The sequence below is a fragment of the Caretta caretta genome, chromosome 2, assembly GCF_965140235.1.
Source record: "Caretta caretta isolate rCarCar2 chromosome 2, rCarCar1.hap1, whole genome shotgun sequence".
Classification (NCBI taxonomy): Eukaryota; Metazoa; Chordata; order Testudines; family Cheloniidae; genus Caretta; species Caretta caretta.
In genome coordinates, this window is record NC_134207.1 from 105,346,589 (window position 1) to 105,365,033 (window position 18,445).

Genomic DNA, 18,445 nt, shown 5'->3' on the forward strand with positions numbered 1-18,445 from the left:
CTTCTAGATCTAAAATTCTGTAGGGCACAGTGACCAGAAATTAATCAGTTCAATTCACTAATTACAGATAATACTTCCTTTGTTTAATAAATCAGTTAGTTTCAAATGCAAAACATGTTTTGATAAACTTTGTAATTTTTCCCTTATGTTTCAAACACATTTAAGGTAGTTTTATTTCATAAAAACAAAAATTAAAATGCAGTTTTTGTGCATTTTAAATTTAATGTTAACTTGCATCCAAAAAGCATGACATAAATCACAAGTTTAAAAAAAAAAACCCAAACAATCTAGTAAATAAGAAATGCATCATTCACCATTTTTAGCATAAGGTAAAAATTAAGAATCTAAATATATGTAAGCTATGTTATTGCTTAAATAAATGTGTAAATATATAATGTAACCTCCTGGTTAGCAAAAAAAAAAAAAAAATTACCAAATTTGCTGTAAAGACTACATACATTTAATTGCAAATGACATGTCTAAATGGTTACCAACCAAAGAGAAGTTATTTTCTTTAGGAAAATAATTTTAAAAGCACAAATGCAAAACATGATTAAAATCGATTTAAATAATTTTGATTTAAATCAACCCACCCTAGTCCTTTTTATAGTCCTTGTGCATTTTAAATAATAAAAGTTACCAGCTTCAAGTAGCATATCAAATATGGAATAAACAAATAGCCATATAAAATGTACATAACATATAAAAGGTTGCAAAATAAAGTGCACTGAGTATACTCTTCAGTCAGGAATGCCTATGACATCCGCTCTATGTGTGGACTTGGGAAAGTCATTTCAGCTCAAACTTTCTAAAGGTGCTCCACTTGACACCCCAAGAGGATGACCAGATGTTCCGATCTTATAGGGACAGTCCTGATTTTTGGGTCTTTTTCTTATATAGACTCCTATTACCCCCCATCCCCTGTTCCGATTTTTCACATTTGCTGTCTGACCACCCGACACCCCTATGGTCCCATTTTAAAAGGTGCTACGTAGCAGCTCCAAGTAACAAAAGCTGCAGGTGCTTACCACCTCTGACAATCAGGCCCTCAGTTATCTCAAGTTGGGCACTGAAGACTAGTGGATACCTCTTGAAAAGTTGGGCCACTGCCTCTGTGGGCCCAATTCTGATCTGACATATAGCTTGACATCAATGGAAGTGAAAAATCAGGAGTGAGATTAAAATCAGGCCCACTATTCCTCGATCTATAAAGCAGGGACAGCGGTCCCAACAGCAGCATCCTGCCACCGATTCACATGACAGTCTTCCAGATAAGTCAATGGCACAGCTGTAAGGATTAGTTAATGTTTATACAGCACTCTAAAAAATAAATAAAATAAAATCTGTCTGCACACATTTTTATGATTGAGTTGGCTATCAATCCTAGCAGGTCAAATATTTTATATGTATGTATATACATACACACACACACTTGCTGAAGTGTATGCTGCATCAGCTAGTGCTATGCAATCATGTAATGAAAGAAACCATCATAAAATTAACACACAAGGGAACAAGGACCTTAGCTTTGAATGGCTTTCCTGAATGTTGTAGGTTTGTTACAACTTTGAACGCTGCAAGAGTGTACATTTTCTGCAATGAACTGACCCCTCATCCCCCCGTATAAGAGACCATGGTTTTTCTGCTCCCTCCAGTCTGTTACACTCTTCACTATTTTGCATTAAGTGCACTGGGTTTTGGATGGGAGAGGCAGCAAGGCAGGGAATTAGAGGTTAGACAACCAAACCTTTGTATTCCTTTAAACCTGCAGGCTGCACTCCTGTTGGTTGAACATTAAGGTATTTTAACAAGAAGCCAAATTTAAAACCATGAACAGAGCTTTTAAGGCGCATAGGTGCATTCAAAGAGTGTGTGATTGGAACACTCTCTCACTCCTCCAGCTGAAACGGAGATGTAATAGTGTTTTGCTGCACATACATCCTAGAGAAAATAGAATAATGTATGTTCATATACCGTGTGTGTGTGTGTATATTCTTCTCACACACACACACACACACACACACACCCCTTCTCCTCTTTTTCATTTTTTCCTCTAAGGTTACAAATCTGAATAATTCATTTTGTTCCTACCCAACTCTTTCCTCTGCCCACTGAACTACATTTTTCAGATCCAGAGAGAGAGAGAGAGACTTTTACCCACTGAATCTATATTTAGAATCATACCCCTGACAACAAGATCATGTCTTTAACATTTAAATTGTTTCCCCCATTCCATTTAAGGAACTCTATAAACTGACTTTGGAAACCCATGAGCACCCTCACGTGGTCAAATGTAGCTATAAGCAATAAAACTTTCCTTGCTTGGTTAAAAATGGACACATTCTGCATGAGCAAAGGTTTTATTCATTCAAGGTTTTCACCCCCAAAATCATAAAGATCACCATGCCCAAAATATTATTACTACCACCAACCAGTCCCTTCAATAACGCCTTCCCTGCCTTTTGTTCAGTTTCAATTCAATGAGACCTTATTGGTATGAAAACCATTGCAAGCGTTGCCAAAGTAAATGTAAGAGGAAGACCCTCAGGTATGTTCATAGGTAGGTAAGATCCATTGAAGATAGGACTACACACAGAGTTTGGGGATTTATCTGTGTCCATTTGGTATTACTATCCATTCCCAATCTGGTAACAGGCTGCTATGTCATGTAATGCCACTTCTACTATCTCTCCTTTCTCCCACCATCAGACACAGTTGTTCCTCAGTCTAATATAAGAATTTCCTGTATCTGATGACCCCAACCTTTGCATGTTTTTCTCTTTTCAAGCTATAAGCTTTTCAGAGCAGGGATTAGCTCGTCCCCTGTATTTGTGCACAGCCTAAAACATCAGGATGCTACCTATAAATAAATACCAACTTTTTAAACTCAATTAAAAATAAGTCAAACTTCTATTTTTACGTTGAGGGCATTCCACAGTAGTAGCAGAGTTGATGCACAATGATGGGCACTGGAGGTTCAACACAAATCTCCCTCCTCAAGTAGGGTTTTGTTGCAGTACTTCTGATTTAGCACAAAATGCCACTACATGGAAGGTCTGCAGCTGCATTTCTTCCTTGCAGTTTTCCAAACAGTAAACTCCAAGTATATTTTAAAAATTGTACAAGACTACAAAAGAGCATCTGTTTCCCCAGCGTTCCCTGCCTTGGCTTTCGGTCACTGCACAATCCCTTTGTTTATCTCTCCTTCTTCTAGGGAGGTGAAGCGAATACATGATTTGATTGCCTACATATCAATGCTGGGTAATGAACATGAGGAATTGGAAATACTTATGTCTCAGAAAAATTACTACAAAGATGGCATTTACTGAATTCTGGAGCCTTGTTATGTTAGTCTTGAATGTTATGTTAGTCTTGTTATGTTAGTCTTCTTATGTTAGTCACTGGCTACATCCTCATTAGGAAGGACAAAAAGGACAGCAGGGAATAGGGGTTGGACTCTATATCAAAGATACCATTACTTGTTTTAGTGATAGGTAGTTGTGTTGACAGAATACACAGAGTTCTGTGAGACATCTGTTTTAACACAGTACCAACACAACATTCCGATTTAAAAAAATAATAAACTAACACTGAAGATAATTTACCATTGGAACAGATTACTGGGGAAGCAGCAGACTCTCCATCACTTGGCCCTTTTAAAAAAAAGAATGGATGCGTTTCTGAAAGAGGATGATTATACTCTAGTTGATCTACAAGTTATTGAGCTCATTGCAGGAATTAATAGGTTAAACCCTACAGCCTCAACACTATGCAAGAAGCCAGACAAGATGATGAGAATGGTCTCTTCCAACTTTTTAGAAAGGGGGTTATTAAGCTTAAATGAACTCAATCATACATAATTAGCCTCTAGTAGGGAATTAAGCCCCAAAAGTTCAGGCTGTTCATTGGCTCAGCAGTCTCTTAGGGACATCACTGGAGAGATATGCAGCAGGGCTCTTGGGATAACCACTAAGGGGAAGAAAAACCTCTATGCCTAGTCACATCCACCCTACACTAAAATCTCAGGAAACACCATTTCAGTAGAGTTCCCTTTAAAGTGCCCACCAATTTTTATTTTATTTAACTCCAAGTACACACTGGAACTAAACAAGCTGCTTTTTGGGATGGGGAAAAAAAGCAGGGCTCCAAACCCCATTTCTCATAGGTAGTGGCATATATGTAAAGTGGCCAGTATTAATTTTTAGAATCCTTGCAGGCCGCCACCTTCTCCACTCCAAGTGCCAGAGTAGGAATCAGCCTTGACAGTGCTCTTCGAGGACTGCCAGACAGAACAGCAGTGGGTGGGGGGGAGCTCTTCATCAAATGAAGGTGACTCCATAGGCATTGCAGACTCCAGAAGGATGCTGAGCTGCTTATCCTTCGGGCCAAACTGGTGTCTGGGTTAGTTGCATGGGTGAGGAAAACCTTCTTATCAAACCCAACTCCATAAAGCCCACAACAAATATATTCCCACTCCCAGCATTGCCAGCTCTTGTGATTTCTTTGCAAGTCACGTGACTTTGGCCAGGGCTTGTGCCAATATCACAATGACAAAAGAAACTCAGCCCTCTCTCGAATTTCAGCCACGCCTGTGGGAATCCCTTCTGATTGGCTGCCTTCCCCAATTATGCATCTCCTGGGAAGAGCAGCCAATCAGAGCTGCTACAGGAAGCCGACAGAGCTCTCTCCCCTCCCTTCAGGAGCAGAGGCTGGGGAAGAGGGAGGAGCAGACATCGTTCTCACAGGAAGGAGCAGAAATAGCCCAGCAGCTCCACACCCTCCTCCTCATTCCCCTCCCCACTGTGAAAAATGGGACAGTCAGCTCTCTGCTCCTCTCCACTTCCCCCAACCCTGGGAAGGGAGAACAGAGGATCCCACTGCCCCCGCCCCCTCCAGGAGTTGCAGAAGAAGCAGAGGCAGGGAGAGGAACAGGATAAGCAGATGTTGGGGCTGGAAAGACAGATATGGGATTGGGGCACACATAGTTAATTAGAGCCTTTGTGTTTGGGGAGACACTCAGCACCATCAACCAGCCAGCAACAGCTCCTGCAGGGAGGTCAAAATCACCTTACTCTGAGAACTTGGGTGTCTCAGCAACACTACTTGTCACAGACACTGCGGGTGAACAGGAGGCGTTCAAAAACAAAACAACCCAAACAGACCAAGAGATACAATGAGATTTATTTAATTACTTGATTTTGGGGCTAAATCCATTATTTTGGGGGATCTAGTTCATGAGTTTTGAACATTGGCGGCTGACAACACTCCCCTCCCCTCACAAAAGGAATGGCCTGGCAGCCACAGCTCCCACTTTCCTGTGGCCCATTTAGAAGGGAGATGAGCTTCCCAGTCTTGATCCAAAACCCATTGAAGCCAACAGGAACCTTTCTCTCAATGTCAATGGGCTCTGGATCAGGGTCAAAAACCTAGATATGGGAGGCCTCACCCTTCTATTGCTTAAACCAGAGGTCTTCCCACCCCCTCTACATTCAAAAAAAAAAAAAGAACAAAAAGAACAAAATGGCTGCAGACTGAAAGATATTCTCTCTTGTGTGAGTAAGTAGGGGCTGATCCAAGTATTGCAATCTGAACTACCAAGCCAGGCTTCAAGGATCACAATCATAGAATATTAGGGTTGGAAGGGACCTCAGGAGGTCATCTAGTCCAACCCTCCATTATCATGACCAAGATTTTCTCTACTGTACTTATCTAAAAGAAATCTGAAAGAGAAAACAACTAAGTATATACCCTAAATATAAGAATTAAACACATACAGTGAAATTAATAGTTTTCTTCTCATAACTTCTATAGTCCAAGATATGCTTGTATAAAGGCATGCCATCATTATACTGAATAATTCCTCTAGATTTCTAAAAGAGAGCTCACATGAACAGACACACACAAAAAGACTTCCTGTTAAAGCAGAATTAGATCTATAGAACTAAAGAAGGATCTATACTAAAAAGTTCTTTGAAGTTTTTAAAAGAATTCCATTTCTTAACAGAAATGAAATCTAAAAAACAGATAAATGGACCCAAAATGTATTTTGTTTACAAATACTGGGGAGGTGGGGGTGGTCAAGGATTTTAATATCATTAGCTTTATGATGTTATTTCTTTTACAACAAAACTAGTCACTTTCTCTCTGGATGTGTAGCTGGAAAAATTCTCTGTTTAGCTTTCAAGATTCTTAAGCAAATTCCACGTTTTTTCTTAAAATATTTAGTTTAATTCAGTCCTATTTGTAGTGATATTAATCAAATCTATTTAGAGTAACCTGAACAGCAAGCGGGGGGGAAAATCACATTAGATGACCCAGTTACAGCTACTTTCTGGAAAGCAGATGATCTATCAGTGGTTCCCACTGCTTCATATGTGGCAACAAGGCTATGCACAGGTGACCAAAGAGCGCCTCATTTTAATAAGGATATACTTCTACAAGCTCAAAATGCTGTCACTCCATTCTTCATCTTCCATTTCCTTTTCAGGGAGATCACAAAAAGAATAAGACAGTAATAAATGCAGGAGAGGCCTTTACACAGAACTACAACTTTAATACAACAGGACAAGCTGGAGGATATGCCAGTTATCAGACAATAGTTAATTGCATACGTTAGGAGATCCTGCACCACTGAATGCTACCACTTCAACCAAATCAGATCTGGATCCCTTGGACTTCTAACTTTATATTAGGAAAATAAGCCTAATAAAAAACCCTAATGATACACATTCATGCTATGGTAATGCATACAAATTAAAAAAAAAAAATCAGTCTAAAGGAGGACATCGTAATTTTGGAGAAGTGCAGAGTTGGCAGAAGGAATAATAAAGCCCCTCTTGCCCATATACAGTTCCTCGGGTCAGTGCTAACTGGTAGCAGCCAAACCCAGCAACAGCCACAATTTTTTAGATAAACAAGCACACACATAGCAGTGGTGCACAGAGATCTGTAATTGTCTCTTTTTCCCTAAACTCCCCAGACAGACAAACAAAACAAAATCAAAGAACAGGTTTCAGAGTAACAGCCGTGTTAGTCTGTATTTGCAAAAAGAAAAGGAGTACTTGTGGCACCTTAGAGACTAACCAATTTAGAGACTAACCAAAGAAGAAGCCACATGATTGGCTGATGGAAAGTTTGGCTCTGCCCTGTCTTCAACTCTAATCAGTACGGTAAAGCACCAAAAAGAGGAGCACACTGTGTATATATCTGCTTATCCATTATATTATTTATATAGCACCCACATATATTCATGGTGCTTTCCTATATATTTGTCAACACAAGCTCATAACCCAGAGATAGACCCAACACACTCCAAATTCCACAGAGAAGCAACTAGGTTATTGGTCTTCTAACTGGAGGAAAGAAATGAACAGGACAACGGTTGGAGAGTGAAAGAGTGAGTTACCTCAGTTGTCATATTATACTCACCGCTGCATGTAGTGTAGCAGCAGTTCACACTTAGTATCCACGGGCCAACTAACTAATCAATCCATCACTGGTTTTTCCCATTTGTTTTTACACAAGAACCTCCTAAAATGAATTTGTTTACAGAGACATATTCTGGTTTCGCATATACAACTTTTTTAAAACTACAGTTTTCCATATTATTGTACTGATGTACAATTAATCTACATTGTTTTTGGACACCTACTATATCATTTGGACTCTACTGTCCTCTGGACCAGAAGAAAGCAGACTTCAAGCAAGTACTCTCACACTGCTCAGTAGCATGACAGATACCAAGACAACTTCATTTCAAGATTTAAAATAAAGCTTTGTAAACAAGAAAGGAAACCCTTGTGATTTCTTTCAGCAGCGTCCTTCAAATTTGTTTAAATATTTACTTGAAAATTATAAAATCCAGCTAATCACATGCATATGCATTGGAAGTTACACACTGCATTACTGAGAATACCACAGAGCTATAAAAATATCTTCAAAGATCTAACCACCTTGATCTAGTGTCTTGTATGTCCTGTCTCCCCCAAATATCCAGATCTCATTTCAAGGGCTCAAAATGTAGGCAAAAACTTGCATCTCAACACAGGAGAGAACAAAAATATCCACATTTATTCTAAAGCATTTCAGCAAGTGACAAACTGACTGGCTGAAGAAAACGCCTGGGCTTTCTTAATGAGCAAGCAGTACCGAGGTAGTACTTTAATTTAGCTCTCATGCTAATCTTCACATACACCAACAGGCAATGTGTAAAACTAGAGCCACTGTTTTGTTTGTTTTAAATAAAGTTTCTTCAGAACTGTTGCTACTTAGATCTTCCTTTTCCTGGAACAACTGGGAATAATTTTGTTTCTATATGAAAACAGGAAGCTACATACCGTAGGGCAGATCCAAAGCTGGTGTAAATTGTCATAACTGTTGACGTCAATGGAGCTATGACACCAGCTGAGGATCTGCCCCTTAGTATAACAGAATCTAGGCAGTCAGCTTTCAGAGTCAAGTGTCTGATAAAAGCTTTTGCAGTTAATGTGTGTGTGGAGGAACAGTAGCATTAAGTGGTTTGCTGGAATACTGACAATAAATATGCCTAAAGAGAGACACCAGTGGGCATAGCAAAGGCTCAGTTTCTGATTCAAGGGTGGTGACAGAGGACAGCTTCAGTATCAGCATTTATCTACCAATTCCCCCACAGATCTATTGATATAGCAGAGTGAGCAATATTTTCCACTTTAACACTCTAATCATCCTGCAATTAAACGACTTCCAGGGCTAACTGAACTTAAGTTAAAATGAATACAGTATACTGTATGCTTACCATGCTTTTGCACAAGAGATGTAATGACTCCCAAAGCCTAGAAACACTAAATAGTTTTTAGGGAACTGAAACTTGAAGTGAGAGGCAGGAAGCCCAGTTGTAATAACTTTTTTGAAAAAATGGTCTGCTAAATTCATTAAGAGAGGTAAAGGAATACACAAACCTCTGAGCCAAAAAACCAAACACCTCCTTACATACATTTTTAGTGAGATTCCCATGGCTCTGGACAAACAAAGCATAGCTATAAAGACATAAGCAGGTCGTAATTCAATTAAATCCTGTGTAAACCAAAATATGACTAGTCTCACTATAGCCCAATAAAGCAGAGTTTCTCCCATGCAAACCTTCTGAATCTAGTAGGATATTGTATACATGTAATCACACACACACCCCTCTACCTCAGAACTATTTTAAACAGATTTACACTAATTAAAAATATCCAGTTTAAAGAAACAGAAACATACAAAGAATAGGTACCCAAAACCCAATCATTAAACTTTTTGCATTCCTGACAAATTGTTTTTCCTGTTTCATCAAAATGCAGTCTGACTACTTCTTTTGATCTGTCCTGTTTTTCTAACCAAGTTGCAGTTCACTTCAGAAACTGCTTGTCACAGATATCAAGGGACCCAACTCTAAGTTTCAGCAGATTTTCATACAGACATTCAGGTCCCATTGTTTACTGAAAACCAGGTGTTTGTGTTTAGAAACTTGTAATCCGTTAAAAGACATAAGCAAAATGTAGCTACTAAATCGTTTCTCTATTTTCTTATGGTTCCCTGAAGCACTCCGAATAAGCCATCCTTCAACAAGTAAACAGATTGCATTTTTTAGCTATGATACCATAAATAATAAAGCTTTCGTGAATAAAGAAAACAAGAATGCAAGCATGTTAAAAATGGGGTAAGATTCAAGTTTACATTCTATAGGTGAGTCTATTTTGACATAAGCCAGTGAGAATGACTGCAAACTAAACAGCAAAACAAATATTATTTGATGCAAAGCCCAGAAAAATGTTTTTTTGAAAGAGGTACAATAGGAAAAGGTGCTTTGCAAATTACTGGCATGAAACCAACATGCATTTTTGGAATGAGCCTGAGCGAGTGCCTGATTGGCTGGTAGCCTGTAGGGGGCGGGCATTGGAGCTGTCTGTTTGTTTGTTTCAGGGAAGCCTGGCTGTTTAAAAATAGCCAGAGCTTTGCGAACCAGCTGAGCAGCAGGGAACAGCAGAGCAGCACACAGCAGGAGTTTGCCTGGGAGTTCGCCTGGAGTGAGCCCAGTGAGGCTTACATCTTGCCAACTTCTCTGAGGAAGCTCATAGTAGGAAGGTGATATGGAAGGGGGGGAGGGTTCAGCTGTCGTGACCTGCACTGGATGTGCCATGTTTGTCTTTCTTTCACAGGACAGAAGCGACTTTGTCTGTACAAAGTGCAAGCTGGTCTCCATATTGGAAGAGAAGATTGAAGGTCTGGTGCAACAGATAACGACCCTGCGTTGCATACGAGAAACTGAGGATTTTCTGGACAAAAGTCAGGATATGCTTCTACGGGCACAAAGCTCTAAAGATTTAGAGCAGGTTGCACAGCGGAGCCAAGAGGCCAGTGAAGAAGCTTGGCGACATGTGACCTCCAGAAGAAGAAGGGGAAATGTCCGGGTTCTAGCAACGCGGACAGGTAACTAACCGCTTTCATGTTCTCTCCACAGGTACCTTTGCGGAGAGTGGACCAGATGATATGTCTGGGGGGAGAAAGCAGGAGGAGACTCCGCTGGTTGGAAGGCATGAGATGCACTGTCCTGAGATGGGGGGTTCCACGACCACCACTCCCAAGAGAAGGAGGCGGGTGGTGGTGGTCAGGAACTCTCTCCTCCGGGGGACTGAGTCATCTATCTGCTGCCCTGACCGGGAAAACCAAGAAGTCTGCTGCTTGCCAGGGGCTAAGTTTCGCGACGTGACGGAGAGACTGCCGAGATTCATCAAGCCCTCGGATCGCTACCCCTTCCTGCTTCTCCACGTGGGCACCAATGATACTGCCAAGAATGACCTTGAGTGGATCACTGCGGACTACGTGGCTCTAGGAAGAAGGATAAAGGAGTTTGAGGCGCAAGTGGTGTTCTCGTCCATCCTCCCCGTAGAAGGAAAAGGCCGGGGCAGGGACCGTTGAATCGTGGAAGTCAACGAATGGCTACGCAGGTGGTGTCGGAGAGAAGGCTTTGGATTCTTTGACCATGGGATGGTGTTCCATGAAGGAGGAGTGCTGGGCAGAGATGGGCTCCATCTTACAAAGAGAGGGAAGAGCATCTTTGCAAGCAGGCTGGCTAACCTAGTGAGGAGGGCTTTAAACTAGGTTCACCGGGGGAAGGAGACCAAAGCCCTGAGGTAAGTGGGAAAGCGGGATACCGGGAGGAAGCACAGGCAGGAACGTCTGTGAGGGGAGGGCTCCTGCCTCATACTGAGAATGAGGGGCGATCAGCAGGTTATCTCAAGTGCTTATACACGAATGCACAAAGCCTTGGAAACAAGCAGGGAGAACTGGAGGACCTGGTGATGTCAAGGAATTATGACGTGATTGGAATAACAGAGACTTGGTGGGATAACTCACATGACTGGAGTACTGTCATGGATGGTTATAAACTGTTCAGGAAGGACAGGCAGGGCAGAAAAGGTGGGGGAGTAGCACTGTATGTAAGGGAGCAGTATGACTGCTCAGAGCTCCGGTACGAAACTGCAGAAAAACCTGAGTGTCTCTGGATTAAGTTTAGAAGTGTGAGCAACAAGAGTGATGTAGTGGTGGGTGTCTGCTATAGACCACCGGACCAGGGGGATGAGGCTTTCTTCCAGCAACTCGCAGAAGCTACTAGATCGCACGCCCTGGTTCTCATGGGCCACTTTAATCATCCTGATATCTGCTGGGAGAGCAATACAGCGGTGCATAGACAATCCAGGAAGTTTTTGGAAAGCGTAGGGGACAATTTCCTGGTGCAAGTGCTAGAGGAGCCAACTAGGGGGGGAGCTTTTCTTGACCTGCTGCTCACAAACCGGGAAGAATTAGTGGGGGAAGCAAAAGTGGACGGGAATCTGGGAGGCAGTGACCATGAGTTGGTTGAGTTCAGGATCCTGACACAGGGAAGAAAGGTAAGCAGCAGGATACGGACCCTGGACTTCAGGAAAGCAGACTTCGACTCCCTCAGGGAACGGATGGGTAGGATCCCCTGGGGGACTAACATGAAGGGGAAAGGAGTCCAGGAGAGCTGGCTGTATTTCAAGGAATCCCTTTTGAGGTTACAGGGACAAACCATCCCGATAAGTCGAAAGAATAGTAAATATGGCAGGCGACCAGCTTGGCTTAATGGTGAAATCCTAGCGGATCTTAGGCATAAAAAAGAAGCTTACAAGAAGTGGAAGGTTGGACATATGACCAGGGAAGAGTATAAAAATATTGCTCGGGCATGTAAGAATGAAATAAGGAGGGCCAAATCGCACCTGGAGCTGCAGCTAGCAAGAGATATCAAGAGTAACAAGAAGGGTTTCTTCAGGTATGTTGGCAACAAGAAGAAAGCCAAGGAAAGTGTGAGCCCATTACTGAATGAGGGAGGCAACCTAGTTACAGAGGATGTGGAAAAAGCTAATGTGCTCAATGCTTTTTGTGCCTCTGTCTTCACTAACAAGGACAGCTCCCAGACTGCTGCGCTGGGCATCACAACATGGGGAGTAGATGGCCAGCCCTCTGTGGAGAAAGAGGTGGTTAGGGACTATTTAGAAAAGCTGGACGTGCACAAGTCCATGGGGCCGGACGAGTTGCATCTGAGAGTGCTAAAGGAATTGGCGGCTGTGATTGCAGAGCCATTGGCCATTATCTTTGAAAACTCGTGGAGAACGGGGGAAGTCCCGGATGACTGGAAAAAGGCTAATGTAGTGCCAATCTTTAAAAAAGGGAAGAAGAAGCATCCTGGGAACTACAGGCCAGTCAGCCTCACCTCAGTCCCTGGAAAAATCATGGAGCAGGTCCTCAAGGAATCAATCCTGAAGCACTTAAATGAGAGGAAAGTGATCAGGAACAGTCAGTATGGATTCACCAAGGGAAGGTCATGCCTGACTAATCTAATCGCCTTCTATGATGAGATTATTGGTTCTGTGGATGAAGGGAAAGCAGTGGATGTATTGTTTCTTGACTTTAGCAAAGCTTTTGACATGGTCTCCCACAGTATTCTTGTCAGCAAGTTAAAGAAGTATGGGCTGGATGAATGCACTATAAGGTGGGTAGAAAGTTGGCTAGATTGTCAGGCTCAACGGGTAGTGATCAATGGCTCCATGTCTAGTTGGCAGCCGGTGTCAAGTGGAGTGCCCCAAGGGTCAGTCCTGGGGCCAGTTTTGTTCAATATCTTCATTAATGATCTGGAGGATGGCGTGGACTGCACCCTCAGCAAGTTTGCAGATGACACTAAACTGGGAGGAGTGGTAGATACGCTGGAGGGCAGGGATAGGATACAGAGGGACCTAGACAAATTGGAGGATTGGCCAAAAGAAATCTGATGAGGTTCAATAAGGATAAGTGCAGGGTCCTGCACTTAGGACGGAAGAACCCAATGCACAGCTACAGACTAGGGACCGAATGGCTAGGCAGCAGTTCTGCGGAAAAGGACCTAGGGGTGACAGTGGACAAGAAGCTGGATATGAGTCAGCAGTGTGCCCTTGTTGCCAAGAAGGCCAATGGCATTTTGGGATGTATAAGTAGGGGCACAGCGAGCAGATCGAGGGACGTGATCGTTCCCCTCTATTCGACATTGGTGAGGCCTCATCTGGAGTACTGTGTCCAGTTTTGGGCCCCACACTACAAGAAGGATGTGGATAAATTGGAGAGAGTCCAGCGAAGGGCAACAAAAATGATTAGGGGTCTGGAACACATGACTTATGAGGAGAGGCTGAGGGAACTGGGATTGTTTAGTCTGCAGAAGAGAAGAATGAGGGGGGATTTGATAGCTGCTTTCAACTACCTGAGAGGTGGTTCCAGAGAGGATGGTTCTAGACTATTCTCAGTGGTAGAAGAGGACAGGACAAGGAGTAATGGTCTCAAGTTGCAGTGGGGGAGGTTTAGGTTGGATATTAGGAAAAACTTTTTCACTAGGAGGGTGGTGAAACACTGGAATGCGTTACCTAGGGAGGTGGTAGAATCTCCTTCTTTAGAAGTTTTTAAGGTCAGGCTTGACAAAGCCCTGGCAGAGATGATTTAATTGGGGATTGGTCCTGCTTTGAGCAGGGGGTTGGACTAGATGACCTCCTGAGGTCCCTTCCAACCCTGATGTTTTATGATTCTATGAATGTTATGAAATCTGGATTTTTCCGATTGAAAAAAAATAAGAGGACAATTGCATTTCTTGAATACATGCTCCATTAAAGATCAGCCGATACACAGGACTGATCCAATGGTCTAAGGAAAGTGCTCTGCATTGCACCACCATATAGAAATGTTTCTGTCTCTGTCAGGGTTTGTCTACATACAAGCCAAACACCAATTTGATTACATTTACAAACAGATTCAGTAATACTGATTCAAAACCCGATTTAGGTAATCTTATTCTGGAACAAGAGGGCCCTATGTTGACTTCCTTTAAAACTGATTTCTTACCAACTTAACCAAAATTGAAAAAGGGTCCTCTTGCTCCAAAATAAGAGAGTGTCTACATGGGAAGAATGCACCAAACTAAATAGGTTTAACAAACAACTTATGCTAAATTGGTGCAACTTCTGTGTTTAGAGATATCTGAGACCTTGTATAAAGTGGTATCTAAACTCTTTAAACTAAGGTAACCTGGCTAAGATACCGCCATGGTCTCTGAATCTTCAGGCTTCTAAGAGCTGGAAATGACACAAAGGCAGGGTGCACATCATATTTCTCAATCTCTCTGTCTAGCTAAAGAACATTCAAAATCTTAGAATGGATTCCAAAAACATGAATCTAGATGGTGACGGGGGGCCTTCAAAGTGTGTATGGGGCTATAAATCCCTCTCCGCTCCCAATAGCAATTCAGAGGATGCCCTGCTGAAAATGAGGGATGGGACAGAAAAGCTTCATAAATAAACGTTGTTGTAAGCCATTTTCATTTTGCTGAACTTGAGAGGCTATAGGGAAATCCTTATTTGCTGTGTGAGCAGCTAACATTTCTCCTGGCTGAAAGCTGCTCCCATATTTTTTTTTTATAGCTTGCTTCACACAGTCTCGCCTTTCTGGGGGACTGTGTGGGAAACAGAAAGAAGAAAAGTTCCTATTTTGGTGAGGTGAGAAGATCCCCACGAAGGTCATGCTGGTTAATAATTTCTATTATATAAATACTGTTTTGTTTCTCTAATGGGGCAGGAAAAAGATCAAAATACAATTGAGAAGAATGATGGGATGAAACGACAATTCAATTACCTCCAGAAAAAAAAAAATGGTTTCTGGAACGGAACTGAAAGCATCTTTTCCTCTATGAAAGTTAAAACTGCAAAACAGATAGATGTTAGTATCTGAAGAAAAGATAGCATAAACATTCTCTGTAGAAACGGCCATCATGCAATCATTTCTAAAATGACAAAAAAGGAAAAAACCAAACACACAAAACAAAAAGTAGCAAAGCATGAATTATGTTTCAGATGACAACCTCATGCAGCGTGGGTTTGTACAGTACATACCCAGATAGGATCTCTTTGGAGGTGCTTTGATTTCTTCATCTTTACTATCTGCAGCTACATAAGAAAAATAAATTGAGAAGAGAGGACGAAAAGACAAAACAGACTAATCTGAGTCAATACAGTAGATGGTCTTTTAGGTTGTTTTATTTTAAGCTTAATTAGTACATATCTTGCTGATTAAAAAAACATGCAAAAAGTTTTAGTTTCCATGCTGTCTATAGGATTTTTCCCAAGATTTTAGGGAGGGATAAAGGGGAAGGAAATCACTGATGGCCTCACTGTGAGAAATAACAGCAATTTAAAATAAAATAATAAAGGGGAGGAGAGAATAGAGACAGTGTAACATGTAACCCTCTTCAAAGCAATGTACAAATATTTATAAACTTTTCAGTGAGAGAAAGCTTAAATTGCTTATTTTTATTCCTGTGCCTGAGTTAAATGTGAAGATGGAAGAGACTTTCAGGAAAGAATCATGTAGGAACAAATAAAGAAATAAAACAGGATAGGGCTGCCTCACGTTCTGGAGGAAACCCTTTTCTACAGCACTTCCAACTGGTTTAACAGTTTAGCTACAGGTTTGGCCACTCGCATTAACAAAGACAGAGACCAAATCACCACTTCAAGTGTTCCATATGCTGAACCATTTAATTTGATCCAAACCTTCCTCTGTAAGCCTGAATTCCATATGAAAACCACATACTACCCAAGACTATTGCCAGTGCTCTTAATAAAGCTCTTCAAGGGAACACGGTGTTAAAGTAAGGGACAAGTTGTAAAAAGAAGTTAAGATAGCATCAGTTTGAGGGAAGACAAGGTCCAAAATTAAATGACAGAAAGAAATAAACTGAAGCAGTAATGGAGCCCCCATGCTCCTTGGCCCCTAAGCACTACAGGAATACAAATAATTACACAGCAAGGGTGGCTTTAGGGTTAGGCAAAATAAACTTAAGGCATCACACCAACAGAATAGACCATCTCCATGACAAACTCCCCACTGGTTGTAAGCAAAGTTAGAATATTTAGGGGTGCCTGGCAGTTACCCACACACCAGGGCAACGGTTCTTGGGGCATAATCAAGATTTGGGGTGGAGGGGTAGGGGAGGAAACAAATCTCTGCATTACATTGGCCCTAGCTGTATCTAGGATGGTTCTACTACTCTGCCAAGATTTTCAAAAAATGACTGGTAATTTTAGCTGCCTCTACCTTTGGGTACCCAGCTTGAGCCATTTTAACAGGAACATGATTTTCAGAGGGTGGTTGCTTGGATATTGCCTGACCATCAGGCCCCTTTAAACAGTCTCAACTCGGATGCCTCAGAATTGACGTACCCAAAATCAACGGGTCACTTTTCAACATGTTGGCCTTCCAGCATAGTTGCACTGTGGTATACAACAGGACTCTCACTGCTAAGCAGATTTGTACAAGGAGAGAGATTAAAAATAAACAAATAAATCCAACCTTGAGCCATTCTGTACTGAAGGAGACATCTATACAGTACACTGCTACTGCAGACACCAATTTAAACTCAGCTGTGGAGGGCTGTTGTTACCACTACAATGGTGTCAGGATATCCACAAATAAAAAGTCACGATATGATCAAAATGGAATTAAGAAGGAGACAAAAGAAAAGGAGGGCTTGCTGGCACTATCTAGGGTCTGCCTCATCCTAACACTAGGTGTCACCGCACAGTTTGATCATGTTCTTCCATTTGAGAGAGAATTATCCTATTACTGAGGATTTAAAACAAAAACCAAAACAAAAAATGTTTTCTGAAGCCTATTTTCAGCAAGTGTTTGATTGTTTTGGGCTGTAATCTCCTCTTGGTTAATGCCTGTAAATAAAGGATAACAAAATGTATGCATGAGAAAACAAATCTTTCCTAGAAGCTCTGGGGGAGCAGGGGTAAGGGGGGAAATCATTTCCTGGTGGTGGGGGAGGGGGGGTTGTTTTTTTAAAGTGGAGAAAATAAGTCTCCCTAATACCCGGCCAGGGCGGAGACTCTCCAAGGAGACAGTCAAGCCAGTCCAAGGGGAGTGAACTTTTAAAGTTGCAAAAGATTCCCACATAAATGGAAGTGCCAGAACTGTACACTATTCACATTAAATGGCTTTGTGGATACACGGTTAACTAAACACTAAAATGTAGTTCAAGCCAGAGGACTTAGCATAACTTGCTTGAGCTCACAAAAGCTGTCCTCTGGATTAGGAGAGAGACCTTGTTATTGCTTTGGAAGCTAAGAAAAAGATTGGCTTCCTCGTGAACTAGTTATTTAGCAGGGATTATTTGGAGGAATAGAAAAAAAAAAACATGCTACTCCTGGACAACTCAAGACTCACTGGTCAAATGTGCACCAGGATTATTAGAACGAAATATAAGGCCTCCGCGAAAGTGAAGACAGAGCGAGGACAGGCTCACTTTTTAATCTGAATTATGTTGTAGAGGTATTAGGAAAGAGGCTGGAAGAAGGAATGGGTAGAAAGATTTAAATACAAAAACATAGTGATATTGATCTTATTATTCGGATACTGCAATCCATAACCTAGCGCCTTCCATCCAGGGATCTCAAAAGCATCAAACTGAAATTTAGCTTCCCACCATCTGCGTGAGATATGGAGAAAACTAGGTACAGAGAAAACTCAGGATCAGATGGGAAAACCATGGGAGAGTCAGGTTTAGGAACGCAGGTCATCGGATTCCCAGCTCCTGTGCTTCACCCACAAGATCATTCTTCCTCTCCTGAACTATGTATGTATGCCCAGAATGGTAAATAGCACAAACATTAGTTTCAAGACAGTACATTACTTCCGACAGTGAATCACAAGATCCTCAGCATTAATACTTTTTCAACTTGTACATCTTTCTTATATGAAAATATCACTGGTTTAACCTTCCCATCACTTAGAAGTTAATCGCATGTATGAAAGCCAGGAGAGACATTTAGTTGCACCGTGCGGTTCTAATAACAAAAGTTTGCATAAAGTACAGTGAGCTTCGTGCTGCAAA

The 18,445-nt window shown here is 41.6% G+C and overlaps 1 protein-coding gene across 2 annotated transcripts in view; it reads right to left on the minus strand.

Moving 5' to 3' along the window:
• The window catches only part of SLC66A2 (solute carrier family 66 member 2), a 108,926-nt gene that overhangs the window by 69,617 nt on the left and 20,864 nt on the right, over positions 1-18,445 (minus strand). The window contains exon 4 of one of the 2 annotated variants that reach the window (XM_048840054.2): positions 15,441-15,494. The exons of the other annotated variant lie outside the window; for it this stretch is intronic. Coding sequence (XP_048696011.1) covers positions 15,441-15,494 — 54 coding nt within the window. The remainder of the gene's footprint in view (positions 1-15,440; positions 15,495-18,445) is intronic. 2 annotated transcript variants of the gene reach the window in all.